A 23,975-nucleotide genomic window follows, 5' to 3' on the forward strand; every position below is an offset into this window, starting at 1 on the left:
TGAAAAGCCCGACTGGGAAACTCCAACTCCCATTGTCATTATGACACAGCACTCCACAGCATACAGTGCTCATTTCACACAACAAAATTGCATTTATGCATGCCTCACCCATGCAAGGGAGCAGCCTCCCATGGCGCCCCAAGGGAGCAGTGCAGTGACAGTACCATGCTCAGAGCACCTAACTCATGGAGGAGGAAGGGGGAGATTTTATTTAACTAAACACTGTTTAACTACTACCCCAACCAACCTGGCAGGTCGAGAATCGAACCGGCAACCTTTGGGCTACAAGTCTGACGCCCTAACCGCTTACCCATGACTGGAATGCCCTACACTGGACTGCCCTACACTGGACTGCCCTGACCGTAAAATGCTCTTACTGCAGCTCTTAGCTTTCTATCCATTACACTACACGACACTACTCTGCATGGCATTTTGCTGGCACCCTTGTCAAGAGTGAATTAGGGGCAGCAGGCAGGGCCACTGACAGCATTGGTCAGGCCCGGGACAAAGTCATCTGAAAGTTCCCCATGGCCAATACACACATTGTTATGCAATGCAATGACAACCCAATTCTGCAACCCCCCACCCCTCTTGTCTCTCTGGCCTGGGCCAACTTGCCCCTTTGCCCCACCTCCCCTTGTCGGCTTTCCTGGTGGCAGCCGTACCCCTGGCTGTATGCCCTGCTCTACTCAAGGGTGCCTCAGCTGTGGATAGCTGGGCTGTGTTATTCATTACGCCGCCGCTCACATATTTCCTGCTGTTTCAAAGACCTTTTGACCCTCCAATCCCAGGATCAAGTCCTGTCGTCATTAGGCCATAACATAGACAGCTGTTAAATATGAGTGAGTGAGTGGTAAGTGATTCAATGGGGTGGGTAAGCAGCACTTTGAAGTCAATGGATAAGCTGAAGAGTTAAGGTCCCAAAACCACATTTAGTGTACACTAAAACTCAACGGTCGGACAAGTCCAATGTAATCTCTGACCGCTGACTGATTGCTAACGTTTCTAGAAGTGCAATCTGAACTTTTACAGATTGCTTGTACGTACATGTAAGTGAACTTGATCACTATAGTTGATTCTTATTCTGACACTGATCTGAAGAGGTTTGGAAACTACCCTGACGCAATATAGTATAGAAATGTAAAAACACAACACACACTACTGAGTGGAGGTCGTCCAGCACTAGACAAGACCTCTCTAGACCTGAATGCTACTGATACCTCATCACCCATCGCTGCCCGAAGGCAACCAATCAGAAGACACGAACGAACAGGAGAGAGCAGCAGGAGAAGAGTGCATGGTTGCCAGATTAGAGGAGTTCCTGCGCAACTGGGCCTTTTTTCTCCCGCATAATCTGCAGTTAAAGAACGTCTTGGGTGGGTTTCTATGGATGTCATATAACCACACAAGCCAAAGAGACTGCCTAAGCACCAATTTACATTAGACAGGCTTAAGCACCTTCTGGCCGCATTTGAGCATTTGTTGGGCTGGAAAGAGTCAGCTACATCTGGCAACCTTAGTTGAGCGCAAGGGGCAGCAGCGGTGCTGAGCTGAGCTGAGGCATGATGGGCAGGTCTGGCATATCGACCCTCTCCATCAGGGAGATTAGAGATTACAGCCACCACACATGCACATGCACAGACACAGCTCTCATTCACTCACTCACACTGCAACATTCCCATCCACAAAGCACTACGCACACTAACTCACTGCTAACTAACATGTACAAATACACAGCTCTCATTCACCCAAACACTCCCCCCAACCTCTCCATCCAATAAACACCGTCTGCCAGGTGCTAACCATAGCATAGCATAGCATAGCATAGTACAGCGTGCGTGCAAGTGCATTTTTTGCAAGTAAATTAATTCATTTCTGTGTATGTTTCAGGGTTCATTTATACAGGTCAGCCAACCATTCAATGTTGTAGGTGTATGTGTGTGTATGTGTATGTGTATGTGTATGTGTATGTGTATGTGTATGTGTATGTGTATGTGTATGTGTATGTGTATGTGTATGTGTGTGTGTATGTGTGTGTGTGTGTGTGTGTGTGTGTGTGTACATATGTAAGCGAGTTTGTGTGTGTTGGTGTGTGTGTACAAGTCTCTCACCTGGTCCGCCAGCGTCTGTGGAGAGGAGTATCCGATGCGGCAGCCGTGAGAGACGCACACCAGCTCTGCACTCAGCTCCAGCACATGGGCCAGGGGCAGGTACCCGATATAGGTGTCATTCTCACTGCCCGAGCAAAAAACACATTGCACAATCACACACAACCACTCTAGGGTTACATACTACATCACCATGTGCAGGTGTCATGCTCACTGCCTGCCTTGCCTGCCTAAAATCACACAATAACCATTTTAGTGTTATACACCACATCGTCTTGTAGGCGTCACTCTAACTGCCTGAGTAAAAACACATCACGCTATCACACAGGTTGAACAGGGGTGCGTTTCTTGCCAACATCGTTGCTAACAAAGTTACAAACTTACTTGGCTGCAATGCAATTTCACATTGGAAACCTAGTAAGTTGCTAACTGGTCAGCAACGGTGCTTTTGAGAAACGGGCTCATCACAGGTAGGCGTCATCCTCATTACCTGAGTAAAACAAATATTACACAAACACACCAGGGGTGGAACTTAAAAATGTTCCCCACCAGTCACTGTGGCTGGTACATTCTAAAGTCACTCACAATTTTTACTAGTCACCATTTTCACCAGTTCATATTCAACCGTTCCAAACATTGTAATGCCAAGTAAGATCGTTTTCTGACCAATACTTTTTTTCAGAGGTCATGAATTCAGTTATTGTGATGCCAATAACTCTTCTCATTACCAATTTGCTTAAACCTTTGATGTTGGATGCTGCATATAATTCAGCATTAACCCGGGCGCTTGTAGAAAAATTTCACCCGTCAAGGTGACGGGTGGGTTGACATATTTCACCTGCCAAAGGCCAAATTCACACGTCATTGGCAAGTGGATGGGTGCTTATTTCCATCCGTGAAACGCACACAACTGAACCACTCTAGTGTTACGCACTACATCACCATGTGTAGGTGTCATTCTCTTTGCCTGAGTAAAAAAGAAACACCTGACACACATCACACACAGAGCAATCCCCTCTAGTGTTACCTTCCATCACACTACACCACAGTGCCTGCATTTGACCTAGTGAATGGGTTCATTCATTGAGGAGGCGGGCAGGGGAGCCCAGGGCTCATCATCATTAAATGTGTATTCATGCTGCCACATCCCATCCACTGGCCTATGCATTACATAAATATAATATGAGAGTGCATTACAATCAATAGGGAGAGAGAGAGAGAGAGAGAGAGAGAGAGAGAGAGAGAGAGAGAGAGAGAGAGAGAGAGAGAGAGAGAGAGAGAGAGAGAGAGAGAGAGAGAGAGAGAGAGAGAGAGAGAGAGAGAGAGAGAGAATGACAAGTAAAGTGGATTGTGTGCAAAACAAAAAAAGAATTGTGACGTGAGAGAGGCAGAGTAAAATATACAAGAGAGAGAGAATAAGAATGAACTAGAGAGAGTGAAAAAATGACATGGACTTAATCAGGAGGAGAGAGTGTGAAACAGACAGAGAGAGAGAGAGAGAAAGAGAAAGAGAGAGAGAAAGAGAAGAGAGAGAGAAAGAGAAGAGAGAGAGAAAGAGAAGAGAGAGAGAGAGAGAGAGAGAGATAGTAAGTGGAGGATTAGGGAAGAGAAGCTATGCGTATGACTATGAATGGAAGCTGTGTCAGAGGATTGTTGTGAACTTGTGAAAAATAAGAATTTAAAATGTTCGCAGTCCATGAATGTGTGTGTGTGTGTGTGTTAATATCAAGCCTGGAATGATGAACTGGGAGGCTGTGAATAGTGTGTGCCTGTCTGTGTGTTTGGGTGTGCGTGCACATGTGTGTGCGTATATGTGTGCCCGTCTGCATGTGTGCATGTGTGACCTACTCCAGGTTGGGGATGCGTTCGGCCATGCCGGTGATGCCTGCGATGATGTTGCTATGGGAGATCATGACTCCCTTGGGGATCCCCGTGGAGCCGCTGGTGTACATGATGACCGCGATGTCAGAGGGGAGCGGCTGAGCACGGGGCTTTGCCACTGCAGGAGACACACACACACACACACACACGCATGCACGCATGCACGCAGACACGCAGACACGCAGACACGCAGACACGCAGACACGCAGACACGCACACACGCACACACGCACACACACAGACACGCACACACACACACACACACACACACACACACACACACACACACACACACACACACACACACACACACAAGTACATCATCAGATAACAACATCACTGCTCACCGACAGAAAAGGGGTCCTCACTGTTCTCTGGCTTAAACGCACACACACGCACGCACACATTTGTCAGCAAACAAGTGCACAATCAGATAACCGTGTATTACTGCATAGTTCATTCTCCTAACATAAACTCAAAGCAGTTCAGTGTACTCAGAGTTCGTTAAACACGAGTTGGTGTTTCAGAACCCCAATCTAAGTACCTGTTCTATTGCATTTTCCTGAGGTAGAGGTTGGCGTTTCCGACTACAGAGTTTCAAAATAATGAGCCATAATACACAGTAAGAGCTATGGGCAGGAAGAAGAGGGGAAAAGGGGGCCCTTACTGTTCTCTGGCTTGGCCCCCAGCTCCTGCACGGCGGACATGTTGTGTACGGAGATTCCTCGGGGGAAGCCGGGCCAGGAGGTGGGCTTGCTGTCCACCACGATCACATGCTGCAGACGGGGCACCTCCAGCAGAATAGCCTGACACACACAGACACACACAGACACACACACAGACACACAGACACACAGACACAGACACACTTAGTGGATAGGCTCATTAACACCCGCCAACCAGCCAAATGCTGGTGAAAATTCAGTTTCGCTGGTAGGACAAAAAAAACGTACACTTTGATTGATGGTGAGTCTATGTATGGTTAGTAAGATTTAACTGCTACTAGCCAAATTCGCTAGTAATGAAGGTTTATTTATAGGCCTGGACAGGATCCGGAGACACTTCCCCCCCCCCCCAACGTGTCACATTAAAGGCTTTTTCATGTAACTTAACAGTGTGACTTTGGAAATCCTTGGCAAGACTTACTGACTTGGTCTTAAAAATGTGTCCTCTGTTCGTCTGTTGTCTGTCTGTTTGAACAGATGTCCTTCATAGCATAATGTAGTAGTTTGTAGTTTCCTGTTAGTACATACATTATTTGTAATATTTTTACTCTTATTCTGTTCTATTCTATTCTATTCTATTCTAATCTGTTCTATTCTGTTCTGAAGAGGCAGGGCAATTACTGTAGGGGCAGAGGGTCACGATGAGAGACAGCAAAATTAATAGCATTAGCAGGAAGAGAAGATAGAGATTGAAAAAGTATTCAAGAGAGAGAGATTGCACTAGCTATTCAGAGACACAGAGCGAGCGAGGGAAACAGAGAGGCAGAGAGGGAGAGAGGGAGCTAGAGGCAGGCAGCTAGAAGACATTTAGAGAGATGCAGAGCAAGAGATAGACAGTCACAAAAGAACAGACAGAGGTTCAGAGAGTCAAAGAGACACACACACAGAAAAATAGACAGAGAGAGAGAGAGAGAGAGAGAGAGAGAGAGAGAGAGAGAGAGAGAGAGAGAGAGAGAGAGACAGAGAGAGAGAGAGACAGAGAGAGACAGAGAGAGAGAGAGAGAGAGAGAGAGAGAGAGAGAGGGGGAGTGAACGAGAGAGCGAGAGCATGAACGAGAGAGCGAGAGAGTGAACGAGAGAGAAACAGAAACAGAGAGAGTGGCATAGATTGAGAGACGACCCCAGCTGGCTCCAACAGAGTGAAAATGGGTTTCATTAAATGATTAAAGCACTATTAGGGGCATGCATCGCCCCTGTCTGCACAGCTATTTCCAGCCCTGTCTGGGTGGCCTCTGGGAATGGGTGCTGGGCGCAGCTGAGGAACGCTCACGCCAGGGACACGTGCAGGCGAAACCAGAAAGTAGAAGAGAGGCGAAATTCAGCCCGTTTCCCAATGTCCAGTGTTCTAGCCTTGCTAAGACGTGAAACGCCCAGTGATTGGAGTTCACCAAAGAGTATCCAATCACTGGGCGTTTCACGTCCTAGCAAGGCTAGAACACTGGGCATTGGGAAACAGCCTCAGTGTTCCATTCTGACAGCTCAGCGGTCATCAGGTTGCGACAATCGGTGAAACGTTACCCCCAGAACCATCGCAAGCGATTGTCGGACAAGATTTCCTTGTTGTGTGTGACGTTCTAAGATAGAATTTTGGCAGCTCAAAGAGTCGTCGATTGCAAATCGTAGAAATCAAACACTGTTTGATATTTGCAACTGGAAATAGAACGTCGGGCATCGTCTCTGTGTTTGCAATCGGGGATAAGACTGACAGTTGCGATTCTCTTCTAGTGTGCGGTGCACCCCGACGTCAAAACTGGACACAAAGTCGAGAGTCGTGTAGTTTGAGCCCGGCTTTAGGAGTTCGTTCTAAGACGCAACACCAGTGGCCACGTGAAAATGTTGAGCTGGAGGATCTTTGTTCACTTCCTGTTTCCCTGGCATGTGAATGATTTCCCTGTTGGGAGTGCCAACGGTTACAATTGAACTTTTGCACAGACAGACCAGGTGTGTGTTGAGTGTGTGTGTGTGTGTATGTGTCTGTGTGTGTGTGTGTGTGTGTGTGTGTGTGTGTGTGTGTGTGTGTGTGTGTGTGTGTGTGTGTGTGTGTGTGTGTGTGTGTGTGTGTGTGTGTGTGTGTGTGTTACCTTCAGTCTGCTCTGTAGCAGGTCTTTGCTGGTGATGATGTGTGTGATCTCTGTCTCGTTGAGCCCGTGAGCGATGGCTGGGCCTCCCAGGGTGGAGTACAGGGTCACCACTGTCAGCACGCACACACAGAGTTACACACACAAAATAAAACACACACAAAGAGTTACACACACAAAATAAAACACACACAAAGAGTTACACACACAAAATAAAACACACACAAAGAGTTACACACACAAAATAAAACACACACAAAGAGTTACACACACAAAATAAAACACACACAAAGAGTTACACACACAAAATAAAACACACACAAAGAGTTACACACACACACAAAATAAAACACACACAAAGAGTTACACACACAAAATAAAACACACACAAAGAGTTACACACACAAAATAAAACACACACAAAATAAAACACACACAAAGAGTTACACACACAAAGAGTTACACACACAAAATAAAACACACACAAAGAGTACACACACAACATAAACACACACAAAATAAACACACACACACACACACACACACACACACACACACACACACACACACACACACACACACACACACACACACACACACACACACACACACACACACACACACACACAATGAAGCAACACCAGAAAAGCCAGAAGCAGACGGTTTCAAAACCCTTAAGTTACACAACCCCATCGAGGAACTGTTGAGGCCAGCGGGAGTCACGAGTTCACACTAAATTCCCAACGTCACGCTCGAGGAGCACTCACTATCTGTCTCTCCCTCGCCTCACCAGCAGGCCTACTTAAGCCATAGGCATCAGAAGCCAGCACTTTCTTATGCTTAACTACAGACAGTGATATGCTGGCAGGGTTTAAACCATGATTATAACATAGGCAAATGGGTGTGGTATTTTGGCAAAAAAAGCCAATTATAGTTTACACCCAGCGGTGGCTTAAACAATATTAAATTCATTTCAATTCAGTTTATTAGGGACCATGTACAATTAAAGCATAAATGTTGCCATTCCATGCATTGTACCAGAGGTAGCCTCAGGCTGTCCCTCGTGTGCTGTCCCTAACCATGATAGCAGGCAGTGATATGTTGGCAGGACTTAAACCATGATTATAGTCCATAGAGGCAATGGGGTGTGGTATTTGGCAAAAGCCAATTACAGTTTACGCCCAGCGCCAGCGGTATTACATTTTTTTAATATAATTAGTTTTGTCTATGCAGACAAACTTTGGAAGAGCAGGATACACCTGTCTAACTTGGAAACACAAAAAGAGTCAAGTGATGTGGGTTGTTAGTACCACATGCTGGAAAAAAGTGTTGGAATAAGACGTGTGTGTGTGTGTGTGTGTGTGTATTTCATTTCTTGCTCGGCCAACAGCCTAAAAAGTTCCCTCCAACAAGTCATCTGTGAATTTATCCACATGTTGCCTGCCAGGCTCTTCCTCCGCTTGTCCAGACACTCACAGAGGCTAGCTGTTCATCGCTGAAGCTCAGTGGAGTAATTTGAGGGCTAATTTGCAACTGTAACCACCTGACCCGATTTCTCAAATCAGTCAGGAGGCAAGTTATTCAGAGTGCGAACAACTTTAACTGAAAAAAAACCCTCTTTCTCTTTAACTCTCTTTAACCAGAGGCATGGGACGGCACCGAGATACTCTGTTAGGACCTCTTCCTTAACCTACACATTTATCAGTAAATGCGTAAAAGTCACAACTCCCTAAAAGCCTGCCCTCCCTGTTCAACTTCAATATTTTCTTAAGTTTTAAACACATTTTTTGAAAAAAGGTTCGCACACTTCTTTGGATTTTTCTTCTTGAAGTTATTTTTTCATCTTTTTATTTATTTATTCATCCATTGGCCAATGGATGAATAAATAAAAAGATGAAAAAATAACTTCAAGAAGAAAAATCCAAAGAAGTGTGCGAACCTTTTTTCAAAAAATACGTAATCTTTTTGTTCAGCACCAGGGATTGTGCACAAGTAACTCTCTACAAGTAAGTTTTAAACACAGTCAATAGAACTCCTGGACTGGATTTTTCTGGGTATTTCCCATGAATTATAATAATGATAGCTTAGTCTGTTCATATTAAGGAAGAGTCTACACATTCCAACCCAAACTAACACTCAGGAGGAGGTTGATGTATCCACCTTATCACCATGCCCACTAATCCCGTCTATTTCAACGTTAACTCTACCACAGCATTTCTGACCAGCTAGTTCCAGTTAGGCTGATAGTCCTCGAATTACACTTACTGTACTGTAGCTGACACTTATCCAAAGCGACATACACTTATTTACAGGGTATTGGTTACAATCCCTGGAGCAATGTGGGGTTAGGTGTCTTGTTCAAGGGCACTTCAGCCATGGATGAAGGTGTAGGGAGAGGTACAGGTGGGATTCGAACCTCCAACCCTCTGATCTACTGTCCAACTCCCTAACCAGTAAGCCACTGCTGCCCATAATAAGCTGGATAGTGCCTCATCTAGGGTCGATTCATCACACCTGCACCAATCTATTGATCGCCTCACCATGCCAAATAACCCTGCCCATTTCAAAAATGTTTTGTGCCATCACAACATTTCCGATCTGCTATTTCCTGTTAGGCTGCCCATAGCCCTTCTGAACGATTTAGCACTAGCAACTGCTCCCAAAATAGTAATGGCATAGTCACTGTAACCTTGGACAGTAAGGTGGATAGTGCCTCACCTAGGATCAAATATTCTACTATAGCTTGGAAGTGCGAGGTGCACTGTGCATAAATAACCCAGGTGCTAGGGAAAAATAGGCCTATTACACTGTAGCTATAGACTACTTTACTATAGGCCTGTATCTACATGGTTGACAGGTAGACAGAAGGGACTGCACAGGAATGAGCAGCCACCCATCGATCTGCTCACCTGGGAAGTTGTACATGAAGCAGGCCTGGGCGGCGATGATCCACTCTGCCCGCGTCTCGCAGAAGATGGCGATGTTGCACTGGGGCTTCTGGCCTAGCGCTGCCAGGCCGCTGCCGAAGTGCTGTGCCGCCCTGAAGGCCTGCTCATACGACGTCCACTGGTACTCCCCAAGGATCACCTGCAAGTGAACAAACACGGGTCAATGGCAGGGGCTTTTAGGCTCAGACTTTAGGTGGTTCACATCAAAGATTCTAGAGGACTTGTGTGCATGTGTGTGTTTGTCCATATGTTTCCCTCTCAGAGAGTGTGTGTGTATTTCTGTGTGTGTGTGTGCGTGCGTGTGTGCGTGCGTGCGTAAACCATGTATGTCTGTGTGTCTGTGTCTAAACCATGCATCTCCGCTCCTCTCCCCCCCTCTCACCTTCTTGAAGATCTTGCCGTTGGGCTGCAGCTCGTCCTCCTCACTCAGTAGCTCCCGCGTGCCGAGGCAGTCCCTCTCGGGGAAGTGGCGCGCCGCGTACTCGAACACCTTGTCCAGCGTGTCCACGCCCTCGTGCAGCGCCGACACCAGCCGCTGCGCGCTGTTCAAAGACCGGTACGGGCCCGCAGGCCTCCCGCTCACCGAGCAGGCCTTGAGCTGCTTGGCCCGGTTCTGCTGTGTGCCGGCGCCGGAAAGCATGTACCAGGGGAGGAAGGTGATGACGGAGTAGACCCACACGACCGAGCGGAACACTTGCAGCAGCAAAGGACTCATGTCCTCCTTAAGCTTCATGGCGGTTACAACGAGGACGACAAACAAAGACGATGACAATGACACAGACAACGGGTCACAGGGGGGGGAAGATGGTGGAGATGTGTCCCCTTAGTTTGTGATTGGGGAAGGGGAGTGGGGAGGGACTTGTGAGAAGAACAAAAAAACAAACCCCTTAAACCCTCTCCCTCAAAATCCTAACTAGCTAGCTAGCTTGTGGTTGGCGATAGGTCCTTGGTTCTTGCTTTGGATCTGGGGAAGTAGATGTACGTGTGATGTGTGTGTGTGGGTCTTCGGGTCTGTCAGTCTTTGGGTCCACAGGTGTCCCCCTCAGCTGCCTGATGTCTGGGTCTTCATGAGTTCCTTCAGTGGTGTTTTCCGTTCCTACGATAAGAAACATGAGAACAACAGAGAGCATATATGAGAACAACAAACAGTAACACGAAAAGTAACACAACATGATGCGCACAAGGCTTGTGTCGAAAAATGCATATTGCAGCCGAAAAAAAGAACTAAAGTCAGTGGATAGAACAAAAGGCGTGCTTTTTATGCGAGTAGACGTTCCCAGCAATACACGGTTCGAAGTCTAGGCGCAGACGCCAACCTTTTTGGTTTTCCTATACAACAGACAGTGGACATGAGAACATGGAGCCGGAGCCAGTGTCTACATTAATGGAGAGTTTCGAGCGGAGACAGTCTGTAGCACTGTACTTCAAGGTTACCAAGTAGCTTACAGTTGGCAAGAAATAGAACAATGTCATGCATGCATACAACCAAATTCAGTGTGTCTGTAAAAATGAATTTGTAGGCACAAATTGGATGTTTAGAGTGAAATCAATTAAGTGTTAAAAATGAAATGTCAAGTTTTTTATGCCCCCTTTTTTTAATAAGAGTGGCCTTAAATGTAAAAATCAAAATGTCTTAAGGAGCTCGAATTGTCAGCAGACATGGCCGCACATTCCTCCTGCATCACGGCACAAAAGCATAGCACGTCACCACATAGTCTAATACATAAAACGGCTATCGCCAGTACACAGCGCCATGTGCTGCTTTCTTAGAATGGGAATACAATTCTTTGGCGGATATTAATGCCTTCTTCGACCAACTGTGGATGTGCTCTTTACAGATGTTACGACTGTTCAATTCGTCCTTTCATAAGGGTTTGCGTAAAAGATCTGTTAAAACATTACACACTGGCAGTTACGGAAAAGGCCAACTTTCATTGCCATGCGTCATGAGAGAGTTGCCATAATTAAGTTTGACAAAAAATTATTACGGATGGGATTTTTCATTTTGTTTGCATACAATTACAGCATGTAGAGTAAACAAAAGAGATACGCTAGGCATGAAACGTGGTTCCACAAGCCGGTGCCAAGCATAATTTGGAGGATTAGACGAATCAGAGGCACAGAGAGAGAGGAGACAGAGGAAAAAGGAAAGAAACGGGGAGAGAGAGAGAGAGAGAGAGAGAGAGAGAGAGAGAGAGAGAGAGAGAGAGAGAGAGAGAGAGAGAAACACAATGAGCACTTTGTAAGCTGGATCGGGTGAAGCCTATGCTAACTTGGGATCATCACTTGGCGGGAAGACAACAAAGCAGTGGCTAACTGTGTGTGGGTGTGTCGGGGGTGACATAAATGTGTGAGGGTGTGTGTGACTGGCTTATTGTTGAAGCGACACACAAGATGTGGGCAGCCATGGCTACAGAGTCTATAGCTTCTACAGCATAATTCATGAGTGTGTTTGTGTGTGCGTGCGCATGTGCCTGTGTGATGTGACACCCAAATATTTTAAAGCTGTTAACCGAGGGACACAGTCACTCTGGGCAACTAGAAATCAATTGCAAAGCAACTGGCACTGTCCCATTCTTAACACTCTCTACCCGGGGGATGTTGGTGCCATCCTGCAAATTGAGGTGCATCTTGTCCACTAATGAACATAGGATCAGCAAGTCAGTTTGCATGCCGCGATTGTTCCTAAACCAGTTACACAAAACAAACCTGATTAAATGTTCATTCCATTTTTTAAGCCTACGAGTGCTTGGTTACAGAGCTGCAAACACAACACAATATTGTGTGTGTGTGTGTGTGCGTGGTGCAGCTGACAAGGGATGGCCTCGGCCAAGCAATTTAAAATGGAACAAGACACAGACAAACAATAACAACAAGAGTAGTAGTGACAGCCATTCTAAACAGCAGGGCCAGCCATTCTAAAAAGCCTCGGTCGGTCAGTAGCTTGTTCCTTTAGTCGGTGGCCCCTGGGCCCTGGGGGGGGGGGGTCAAGGGAGGCAATACGTGGGTTCACAGTGTTTGTAAACACGATGTTGTGAGGCGGGGCAAGACACTGGCAGCCAACCACGTAAGCTAGTTTTTTGACCGACAGCGGTTTCCAACAATCAGAGATTGAGTTGTGTGCAGTTAGTTTCGCGCAGTCAGGACAAAACAAAAATGTAGAACCCATGTATAGGCAATAGGGAGGCAATCAGGGTGGGGGGATAAGGAAAAGGCAGCCATGGCTGAGGCCGACCCACCCATCCTGAAACACAACCCTCTCTGGTTGTTCTGGTTCCGGATCACAGGACGGCGTGATCATGCTCCCGTAAGGAGTGGCAACGGCCACATTCCGGGGTGTGCCTGCCTGCCTGCCTGCCTGCCTGCCTGCCTGCCTGCCTGCCTGCCTGCCTGCCTGCCTGCCTGCCTGCCTGCCTGCCTGCCTGCCTGCCTGCCTGCCTGCCTGCCTGCCTGCCTGCCTGCCTCTTCACACAGACACTCACTCAATCACTCACTCAAACATACAGCATGACCAAACACCCACCCACATTTGTACACAGTCAATCAAGGAAATGGGAACGAGATTGACTGCCTGTCTGGTTTTGCCAACCTGCCTGGCATAACCCACTATACTAACACTATAGCTTTCATTCCCTAACCGTTTTGAAATATTTTAGTGTAATTGTGTGTTGCAAAAGTGCTGTTACTTCCAATAGAATAGAATAGAATAGAATAGAATATAAGTCTTCACTATTCCATTGATGTTCAGCTCCATATTCTTGAGAAGCAATCACACATATTGCCCAGAGATGACTGCCAAAGCAGCCACAGTGCCATTTAGGGGTGTAAATAATATCGAAATGTATCGATATATCACGATACATTCTGATGTTTGAATCGAATCGTATCGCATCGTGGGGCTGTCTTAAGTATCAAAAATAATCGATTCGCTGGCCCCTGCCCAGTAACATAATAGAAGTGGAAAATTAATCGGGAAAAACATTGAATTGAATCGCATCGTATCGTGGGGCATTTTTAAGCCTAGAAAATAATCGAATCGTATCGCATCGAATAATAAGATATCGATATTGAATCATATCGTCATGGAGGCTGTGATTTACACCCCTAGTGCCATTCATTTCAAACATGAGTAGCAGTAGTAAACTAGTAGCACATTGATATACTGTACATGAAACTCACACAGGTTTATTTTAGAATACCGTTGTGTGGGTGTAGAAACATGGTAGTAACCAGTAGAAGTGCAAACAAGAATGAACTCTTAAGGACAATTCTATCACCATGAGTCCTTGACTAAGGGGGAAGAAATGTCAAGTGGAGAGGCCTTGCTGACTGACTGAGGCTTTCAAGTCCTGCCCAGTAACCTGTTCCAACAGGGTACACTGTGCTGGGGTTGTTGATTTCATATGGGCAGTCATGGGTAAGTGGTTAGGGCATCCGACTTGTATCCTAACTCCTGATCCGCCAGGTTGGGGAGAGGGAGTAATCATCCTCCTCTATGACAGAACCCCCATCCTCCTCTATGACAGAGGTAACCTGAGCATGGTGCCGGACTGCTCCTTTGGGGCGCTATTGGTAGTTGCCCCCTTGCACAGGTAAGGCATAAATGCAATTGCATTGTGTGCTGTGGAGTGCTGTGTCACAATGAACACAGATATGCAGTGCAGCCTCTTATTCTTGGAAATCCTCCCCATCACCTTCTGTCTCACCTCCAATGTTACCCTTCAGACCAGACAGATGCTACCTGCTACACAACACTATTCTCAAAGGGGACACCTGACACCTGATTGATAAACACTTCCGGGAGTAACACAACAACTCATTAATGTCAAACCCCATCTTCTGGAAGTGGCTGTACTCGCCAGCCCAGTGCACTGTATTAATGTCAACAAGCTTGCCAAGGCAAACACAGACACAACCGTTTTAAAGGGGCTGTCCTTGTAAGAGAGAAAGAGAGATGGTGAGTGAGTGAGTGAGTGTGCAAGAAAGAGAAAGCAAGAAAGAGAGAGCAAGAAAGAGAGAGCAAGAGAGAGAGAGAGAGAGAGAGAGAGAGAGAGAGAGAAAGAGAGAAAGAGAGAGAGAGAGAGAGAGAGAGAGAGAGAGAGAGAGAGAGAGAGAGAGAGAGAGAGAGAGAGAGAGAGAGAGAGAGAGAGAGAGAGAGATGTTTCACATGGAGTTTGTGAAGGGAGGAACACAGAGGGCAGACAGCCAAAGGTACAGGTATGGGGTCCCCCATGGGCTGCTGGAAACCTAATACGCCTCACCTGCATTGCAGCACAGCCCCCACACAACAGCCTGCAGCCAGACGGGACGAGAGGATAGGAGAAACTGACACACATGCTTACACACGCAAACACACACACACACACACACACACACACACACACACACACACACACACACACACACACACACACACACACACACACACACACACACACACACACACACACACACACACACACACACACACACACGCGCTTGTAAAGACACATGCATGCAAGCGCACGCAAGTGTGCGCACGCAAGTGTACACACGCAACTGCACATGTGCACACATAAGCGTGCACACACCCAAACACACACCACACACACACACCAGCTGCCAAGGCCACCATGCATGGCCCACCTTCCACACATGAACATGAACATGTCCACCTTGGCTGTCCAGATGTTTGAGTTGCACTGTATCCCAGCCCGGCAGCCAGCTGAAGTGCTCCCATGCAAAATGTAACTCCTCCAGTTTCAAGAACTGAACCGAAATTCCACACACACACACGAGCCATCAGACCTGACACATAGGCCACACATTCTTGTATTACTTCACTTCACATGGTTCAAACATGTCCACATTATTACTAGGGATGCACCGATACACATTTTTTCACTTCCGATCCGATCCTGATATCTAAATTTGGATATCTGCCGATACCGATACTACTCCGATCCAATACCAAAACCTCATATATGCATGAATTTCAACTTGAGGTAGGCCCAAGATGACTAGTTGGTCAGAAAAGGAAGTCAGAAGAACAGGAAACCAATTCAAAAGTGAAAGTATCAAGGAAAAAAGTAGCAATCCCATCCTGACAACTAATATGCAAGTGTTATGACTTCAAATTATCATTACACCTGGCTCAATATCAGTCCTTTGAAAATTCCGATACTTTGGGAAAATTCCGATCCGATCCGATCTCTGAAAATATGTTGATATCTGAACCCGATACCGATACACCGATACCGATATCCCATCCCTAATTATTACCATTGACTGCCCCTCAATGCCACTGTCAAGATAAGACGTGAGCAGTATCTCTATCTACAGACAGTACTATCAGCTGGCTCCCTCACAGTGGCTGACACAGAGGCTGACTGGCTGGCTGTAGGGAAGCCGCCAGGGGGGGAGGGACATATGGGTCAGTTGTCCCGGGATCATGGAGACAGGGAGTCCAAAATAAGGTTTTCATTACACCTGTATGTATTGGATGGGAGGGCCATTTCAGATGGCTGTCCTGGGCCAGCGAAAGCCGTCAGGGGCCATGGCTGCCTGCCTGCCTGCCTGCCTGCCTGCCTGTTATCGCCAGCGTAGTATTTGCTATCTACTGTCAACTACTGGGGCTTATCTCTAATGGCGGAAGCACTGATACCGCAAGTGCAACTGTGGGTAAACGTAGTAAAAAAAAAAAAACTGTCTACAGAAGAGTCACCACCTGGAATGGCTTACTTTCTTCTCATCTTTCTTTCTTGCTCTCTCTCTCTCAGAGTTCTCAGTCTCCCCTCATCTGGGTGCTGCCATCTTGAAATGTAGCTGCAGGCACTGCGTGGCCTGTTTTGAGGAGGAGGAGGGTGCAGGATGATGATGAGGGTGGTTAAAATTCATCCACAGATATGAACAGTTAGATGGTGGCTTGTTCTCGCTTTCTCCCTTATGCATGCACATGATCATCATGATGATGATGATGATGCATGCCATACACATGAGCACGCCTGCTCGGTGGACACTCACACACATGCACCACACGTTCAAATGCATGCCATGCATGGTGCACACAGACACACCTCTTTAGCTATCTGTGTAGTGTTAGGCCAGTAGTAACCCACTAGTTGAACTTTGCTGTAATGTGACTGTATCGAGCTAAATAGAGTGATGAACATGGTCTGATCAGACCTGACAGACTGGTCCACCGACTCAGTGTGTGTGTGTGTGTGTGTGTGTGTGTGTGTGTGTGTGTGTGTGTGTGTGTGTGTGTGTGTGTGTGTGTGTGTGTGTGTGTGTGTGTGTGTGTGTGTGTGTGTGTGTTGGAAAATGATGATATTCTGCGATGGGCCTGTGTGTCCCATGCTTCACATACATGATCACCCAGCTAAATTGTGCCTTGAAGCAAACAGCACAGCTCCAGACACGATAACAAAAGTAGTCAAAACAGCTGTGCCTGGTGAAGCGGCATGAACAGCTTATAAAAGTAGACAGGCACTGAGACTTGGGTTACACAACTGAATGTCACATTCCCTACAGCACAGCTAACTTGCGTGAGGAATCACCAAACCTTATTTCTGGATTTCCATGGTTTGTGTCTTACAAGAAATCCTTATATTCTAGAATACTGAATAGAAAGTGACCAAGGACCAGAAATCACACGGGAAAATGGAGAAAGTCATGACACAGCGATTCCACACATGACTTTAGACAAGACTGGTTGTGGTGGCGATATGAAAGACGGAAGGGACGGTTTAATAATTCATGTTTAACACGATGTCTTTAATTTGTCAAAAAGACTACTAACATATTTTTAACCATTTAAGCGATTGACGACTTGTTGCCGTAAAACAAGGATGAATCGGGTCGAGTGCGTTTGTTTACAAATTAAGACGGTCACTATCACACAACCATCATGCTAGTTACGAACATACAACTGACACGCCACCGCACTTGATATTGTATGAAAACTGTGATCATAATAGTATTTCTTATTATTTTAATGGTGAGATGCATACAGATGATGTGACAGCTCACGTGTGTAGTCTAGTCTAACTGAGAATGCTCTTGTCACGGGCATACTGATCCCAAAAAGCGCTCGAGATAGGCATGTTAATGTGGAGATGTCAGTAGGATAAGATAAACTTAATAATAATGATCTGCCCCGTCTAACAAACGGGTCAACGTCTCAACATAACCTGGCAAACCAGATGACGTCGAAGCTAGCCGATATCATAGTTAGCAGATATGCTGCTGTTGGCATAAGCCATTCAGCTGGGCGACTAGGACGGCTGGCTAGCTAGCTATGATCAGCGACCCAATTTGAACACAACGTCAGGCTATGGCACTGTTTAACAGACGCCAGTAAAATTGAAAAATACAGATTTGGCGCTGCTCGTGCCAAATGCTTAAAAAACGTGGTCTCGTGAACTATTTCAAAGCTGATTGTAGAGATAACAGGCGGATAATGTTCGACTGTGCTCAATGGACCAGCTGGGTGGTTGGATGCAAGACATTTTTAGAACCACTGATGGATTGTGATTAGTTACAATCTGACGGTCGCTTATGTGGAAGCAACAGACTACTAGGAATCTACAGCAGACAAAAACTTGCCAGAAGCATCAGTTCAGTACCACAATAGTCACACAGTCCGAAACAATGACGTTAGCTACTACTAGGCTAACAGTTATCATTGATTTGTTTCTGTAGGTTGCATAAAGCCGCCACCGCAACATCGCACATCTGTAGCAACTCAATTCAAACAATGAAACCTCACCGTATTGAGCTTTGATCACTGAGTCCTTCAGGGTCCCCAATAAAACTAGTGGAGTGCCTCTGAACACGGGGTCAGTAGAAGAATGTGTGATGAAACTGCTTTGTAGTAAGTGTGTGATGATTATTTTTTTCTGAGTCGATCTGCTTTCACTCCCCGGCCCTCGTTTCAGTCCGGAAGTGATGGCAGACGTTGTCAAGCCACAGGCTGCTCCTTGGTCTGTGATTGGATGTTTAAGGGTGGCGCGTGCTTGGGGCTGCCGTGACGTTCGTGGGGTTACCCACGGTCAGACAGGGGTTGTGATATTAGCAGCTAAATGTGCTATGTAAAGGAATCATTCGAGATGATTAATCGCCAGTTATAGTTCAAATGTGGAATGTTTGAACTTAGTAGAAATACAAAATTGCATATGAAATATGAAATCCCTAAAGTATTGTTCAATTATAACCTATATACCTCAACCAGACATGGCGCCGCTGGTGTAGTGGTATCATGCAAGATTCCCATTCTTGCGACCCGGGTTCGATTCCCGGGCGGCGCACGAAATTTTTATTTCTAAAATCTTACTTTATTTTCAGTATCTTTATTCTAAACCTTTAAAGTAAACAGATGTTGCAATAGATGCACGTAGGTCACAAGAGAGATAAAAACCTGATAAAAACAGTCATCATGAAGATGCAGAAGATGCAGAATAATAGGCCTATCTTACAGTTGGAGAACTCCATGGGGAAACAATATTATAGGCCTATTATTAGTATTATGATGGCCCTGATCGGATATGGCCCAGGGCTTCAGCCTTCCCTAGACAAACCCCCCACCTTAAGGCACCTCGATCTGGACAGCGGAGGACAAAGGGGTCAGTTGTCCTGGGAGAGGGGGGCCCAGAATTTCGAAGCACGAAGGGTCTGCGTGAGAGCCAGGCTAGGTCCTTTGCCCTGGGCTCGGCCAAAGCTGTCAGCATGCAACATTAACAACAACAAACTGTACTTGAAAAAAAATTAGACCTCAGGTCTAATCATACAAATATCTAAAAAGATGGGTCTACTGTACAAAACAGTGAGACAATGAAAAAATACCTAGGCCTATACGGCAGCCAATTGCCAGCTGCACAGTTTCAGGATGATGGTCCAGTATAAACAGAGGACCCTTTTAATTTGTCGTATGACCAAATAACTGGCGCCCATCACCATCCATGTAATGAGTGCTAAAACAGAAGTTGTAGGCTTGTTGTAACTGACTAAAGAAGTTGTAACTGACATGTTGAGACAAGCCTGGCGTCAGACACACTGACTTAGGGACATTAGCACACAGGCCTAATGCACACATACTGTATTTCACTAGTTAGGCTAACCATTTTTATTTCAAATTCCTGTCCCCGTGCATACAAATTGCTCTACAGCTTATTATGACATCTTCATTAAATTCACTTCACTTTATGACATATTCACCAAATTCACCAACCTTATTTCTATTGCATCCATTGCGTGCCTTACAAAAAATCCTCAACTTAGAAAAAAATGCCATAAAGCCTCTGCTTTGCGTTACCCAATTCACCTCTCCTGCTAAAAAAAAAGCTATATCACACTAAAACCAGTAGAGGGCCCTCTTCTTCCTCTGACAGTGTGTGATGGAAAGCAGTGCAGTGCATAACACAATGCCTTATGTCAACTAGACCAGGGGTTCCCAAACTTTACCCTACCCCCCACCCCGTATACAGTACCAGTAAGTTCCAGCCCCCCTGACATGGGTCGCAAATATAGTAGTGTTGACTATGGCAAAAATGAGGGCTTTTTGTTTTGCAATACTTTTCCTTTCAACCTGCCACGGCCCCCTTTGCACACCCTTGCAGCCCCCCAGAGAACCCCAGCCCCCACTTTGAAAAACACTGACTAGACGAACTGAATGCTAAACAAAGCTATATCACATAAAATCACTACACTGTGTACAGGTACAGCATAGCCTTGACTTACTTATTTGTATTCTACTTGTATTATTATTGTCTTCTATTCTTCCCCTATACATGTTAAATGTTCAATGTTCAATGTTCAATGCCAATGTTAAATTGTTATTTATTACTCTATCACTTATTGTACTGGTTATCACTGGTCCATCACTGTCACTCACCAATGTTAAAGGACCAGTTCAATCAATTTCAATATGCTGTTGTACTGGTCACGCTACCCTTGACTTGTCAGTACCCGGTGATGCCACATTTTTCGACTAAGCCCTTTCCGAGATATGAGCTATTCTAATGGGGGCAGTGTTTGTTTACATTTTTTTTTTTAAATTAACATAGGCCTACTCCAAATATATTCCCAAAAGGTACCGCTGTTTGCTAGTTGTCTGCTGATGTGAATAACCTTTCGGATGTTTTTGGGAATAAATAAAAATGTTTTTTGAAATGTAAACAAAGCGCTGCCCCCATTATATATTACAATGACCAAGATCTCGGAAAAGGCTGAAGAAGAAGGAAAAAAAAACCTCAGGTACTGACAAGTCCAGGGTAGTGTGAGCATTACAACTGCATGTTGAAATTGACTGAACTGGTCCTTTAAATGCTCAGTAGTATTTATTACTAGCCTAGAAATCTAGACGCCCCTAGCGACCGCAAATTGAATTTGCTCCCGGGGGCTTTTTGCTGTACGGGTCTGGCTGTGCTAGGCTAATGTATTACTTCATCACTTTACTGGTATTGAACCATCACTGTTACTATTCCTGTCTGCACTAGATGTCAGTCTGTAAATGTCAGTCCTGTGTATGTCTATGTCCTTCATGGTATAGAGAGAAAACGTAATTTCAATTTCCTTGCATGACCTGTGCATATAAAGAAACTGACAATAAAAGCTGACTTGACTTGATTGGACTTGATCACTAGAGGGCCCTCTTCTTCCTCTGACACTGTGTGTGATGGAAAACAGTACAGTGCAATGCTATGCCTAATGTCAACTAGACAAACCCTAGAGGCAGAAAACAGTTCTATTACATGTAAAGTCTGTCTTGCCAAGTTCATCAGTCAAGGCAGGGCAACAATTACTTGCTCTGACTTGTGAAGTTCAAAGATTTATCCTTCAGACATCCATTTTATATTATTTCATATTACTGTGTATACATCAAATGAGCTACTACTACTTAGTGAGACTGTAATCTATTGACACCTCACAGTTAAGTGTTGACGCACATGTCATACCGTGTAAAAACATGGGGTAAATGTAAAAAAGAAAAATACTGGCATGTCGATGGTAACAAAAAACAGTGCAGTAATATTTTTCGTAGATGAAACAAAGGTAGGACACAGTGGCACAACAATAATGCACTTACACTTCAATATCTGCTGGACTGGACTAATTTTAGGCAGACATGCACCACAAGGGCTTGGAAAAGGCATTGATAAACACATATTTCAAATTGACCATCAATGTTTAATGCATGTGGTCTGAAATGAAACAAGTAGGCTACCATATAGTCTCAAATTCAAACAGCATACAACTATGATACAACTGTAGCATGAGGCAAGTGCAGAAAGTGAAAGTCTCACTGAAATTGTGACACCAAAAGGCAACCTGAAAACTGAACCAGCTTCTCTCTTTTACTTTCAAAGAGGAGGGTGTACAGTATTTTCCCCTTGCACTGAATGCAATGGATGCCATTCTGTTGACTATTTTTGTGCCTATCGGGTCAAATTATGGCTCAAACACAATATGTGTGGCTCTGATGGCCTCACGGCAAGTCATGTCACTTCTCATGGGTGCTGCAAGGGGGGAAAGGTGTTACAGATTCTAAGGGCCCAAGTACTGACAGCACTGACAGGGGCCCATAAGGGGGGCCGAAATTCGAATCTTTCATGGGGCCCAAAATTCCTGGCAGCGCCCCTGTCACTTCTGACACCATTTGTAGTGAAGAGTTGCCTCACTGGCGCAAAGCCAGGCCTTCTGGAGTTACGGGGTTCTGACCTCCACACAAAGAGGTAACAGTCAAATAAGATAAGGTATCCAAGGACCTCATTGACAACTTTGAAATAGCTTTAGTATAATGGCTAAATCATCATTTCAATAAAATATGTGTTTTAATGAATGAATGATGATTTAGCCATTGTATTAAACTTATTTTAACTTTCATGAATCAATGATGAATTAGTCATTATATCAACGCTATTTTAACTCTGTTCAAGACTGCCTTGGATAACTCATTTTCAGTTCACCCCTTTTTTTTTTACCAAAGAGCACCTTGAGCCTACTGTATATCTCCAGATTAACACTGCATCCCTCCAAACCCTCTCTTCATGCAGTCAAAGACCCAGAATACCCCAAGAAGTCCTGATTCGAGTCCCGGCGGCAGGCACCTCTACTCCCCGGCCTCTATCGCTGACAACAAGAGTCTTTTTCTCTTTTCACATAGCAAACATAGCAGCGTGATCTACTACTTGCCCACTTCTACAATGCCTGCATCAACATCTAGCACAAAACGATTGACATATAGGCTTTTTTGAAAATTTCAAGAATTCACACTGCATTCACGGTATAGGGCTGCAGTACTATTAAAGACATTTAAAGGGTAACTTCAGCCAATTTCAACATGCGGTTGTAATGCTCACACTACCATGGACTCCTCAGTACCTGAGATTTATTTTTTCTTCAGGCTTTACCGAGATCCTGGTCATTGTAATGGGGGCAAGTGTTTGTTTACATTTCAAAAAAACATCTTGATTTATTCCCAAAAACATCCAAAAGGTTATGTAACATCAGCAGACAACTAGCAAACAGCGATACATTTTGGGAAAATATTTGGAATAGGCCTACGTTAAGGTTTTTTTTAAAATGTAAACAAAAGCTGCCCCCAGTATAGCTCAGATCTCAGAAAGGGCTGAGCCAAAAAATGCAGCACTGTGTACTGACAAGTCAAGGGTAGTGAGCAATAAACAGCATATTGAAATTGGCTGGAGTGCTCCTTTAATTAAGCTACTTAATTACTAATGTGCCATATCAGTAGACAGATTCTTGATTGGGGATTGGCTTGATCCTTAGAATGAAAACTTTTATGTTGGAAAGAGTTCTATAAAGTAGAAGTGGAATTACTTTTACATATGTAATTACAACCGCAGTGGTATGATATTAAATCGTTTCAACGTTGTAATATACTGTCTACTGATGTAATTGCATCTGTAAGAGTACTTCTACTCTAATTTATACAACTTTGATGTTGGAGAATGCTTTTTAGCCAAGAACACTCATGAGCGCTGCATACGATCTACAAGAATGGCTATAATCTTACCTGTTCTGTTCAGTTTTAATCCAAATAATTGTTGAACGATGATTGAGTCATTGCCAGTTAGCCTGGGGGTTCCCAATGTCTTGATGTCATCCTAGGCTTACATCATGATTTCTGATGTCTGGAGGGATTGGTAAGGCTTGCTGAGGAGCTGATGGGAATAGGGTGATGACAGAGGCATTACACACACGGAATTGAGTAATTTTCCGAGTGCCAGGGGGGCA

The 23,975-nt window shown here is 45.1% G+C and overlaps 1 protein-coding gene and 1 non-coding gene across 2 annotated transcripts in view; one reads left to right on the plus strand and one right to left on the minus strand.

Moving 5' to 3' along the window:
• Positions 1-18,647, minus strand: part of acsl3b (acyl-CoA synthetase long chain family member 3b) — a 34,184-nt gene extending 15,537 nt beyond the window's left edge. Inside the window, exons 1-7 of the mRNA XM_063218587.1 lie at positions 18,490-18,647; positions 10,123-10,836; positions 9,702-9,879; positions 6,796-6,905; positions 4,657-4,795; positions 3,957-4,107; positions 2,112-2,235 (exon numbers count right to left, since the gene is read on the minus strand). Coding sequence (XP_063074657.1) covers positions 2,112-2,235; positions 3,957-4,107; positions 4,657-4,795; positions 6,796-6,905; positions 9,702-9,879; positions 10,123-10,473 — 1,053 coding nt within the window. The 5' untranslated portion in view covers positions 10,474-10,836; positions 18,490-18,647. The remainder of the gene's footprint in view (positions 1-2,111; positions 2,236-3,956; positions 4,108-4,656; positions 4,796-6,795; positions 6,906-9,701; positions 9,880-10,122; positions 10,837-18,489) is intronic.
• A 309-nt stretch (positions 18,648-18,956) lies between these two features.
• Positions 18,957-19,027, plus strand: trnag-ccc (transfer RNA glycine (anticodon CCC)). Its single transcript has one exon. It is a non-coding gene; the product is annotated as a tRNA-Gly (tRNA).
• The last annotated feature ends 4,948 nt before the right edge of the window (positions 19,028-23,975 follow it).

This window comes from Engraulis encrasicolus, chromosome 16, assembly GCF_034702125.1.
Source record: "Engraulis encrasicolus isolate BLACKSEA-1 chromosome 16, IST_EnEncr_1.0, whole genome shotgun sequence".
NCBI classification, from domain to species: Eukaryota; Metazoa; Chordata; class Actinopteri; order Clupeiformes; family Engraulidae; genus Engraulis; species Engraulis encrasicolus.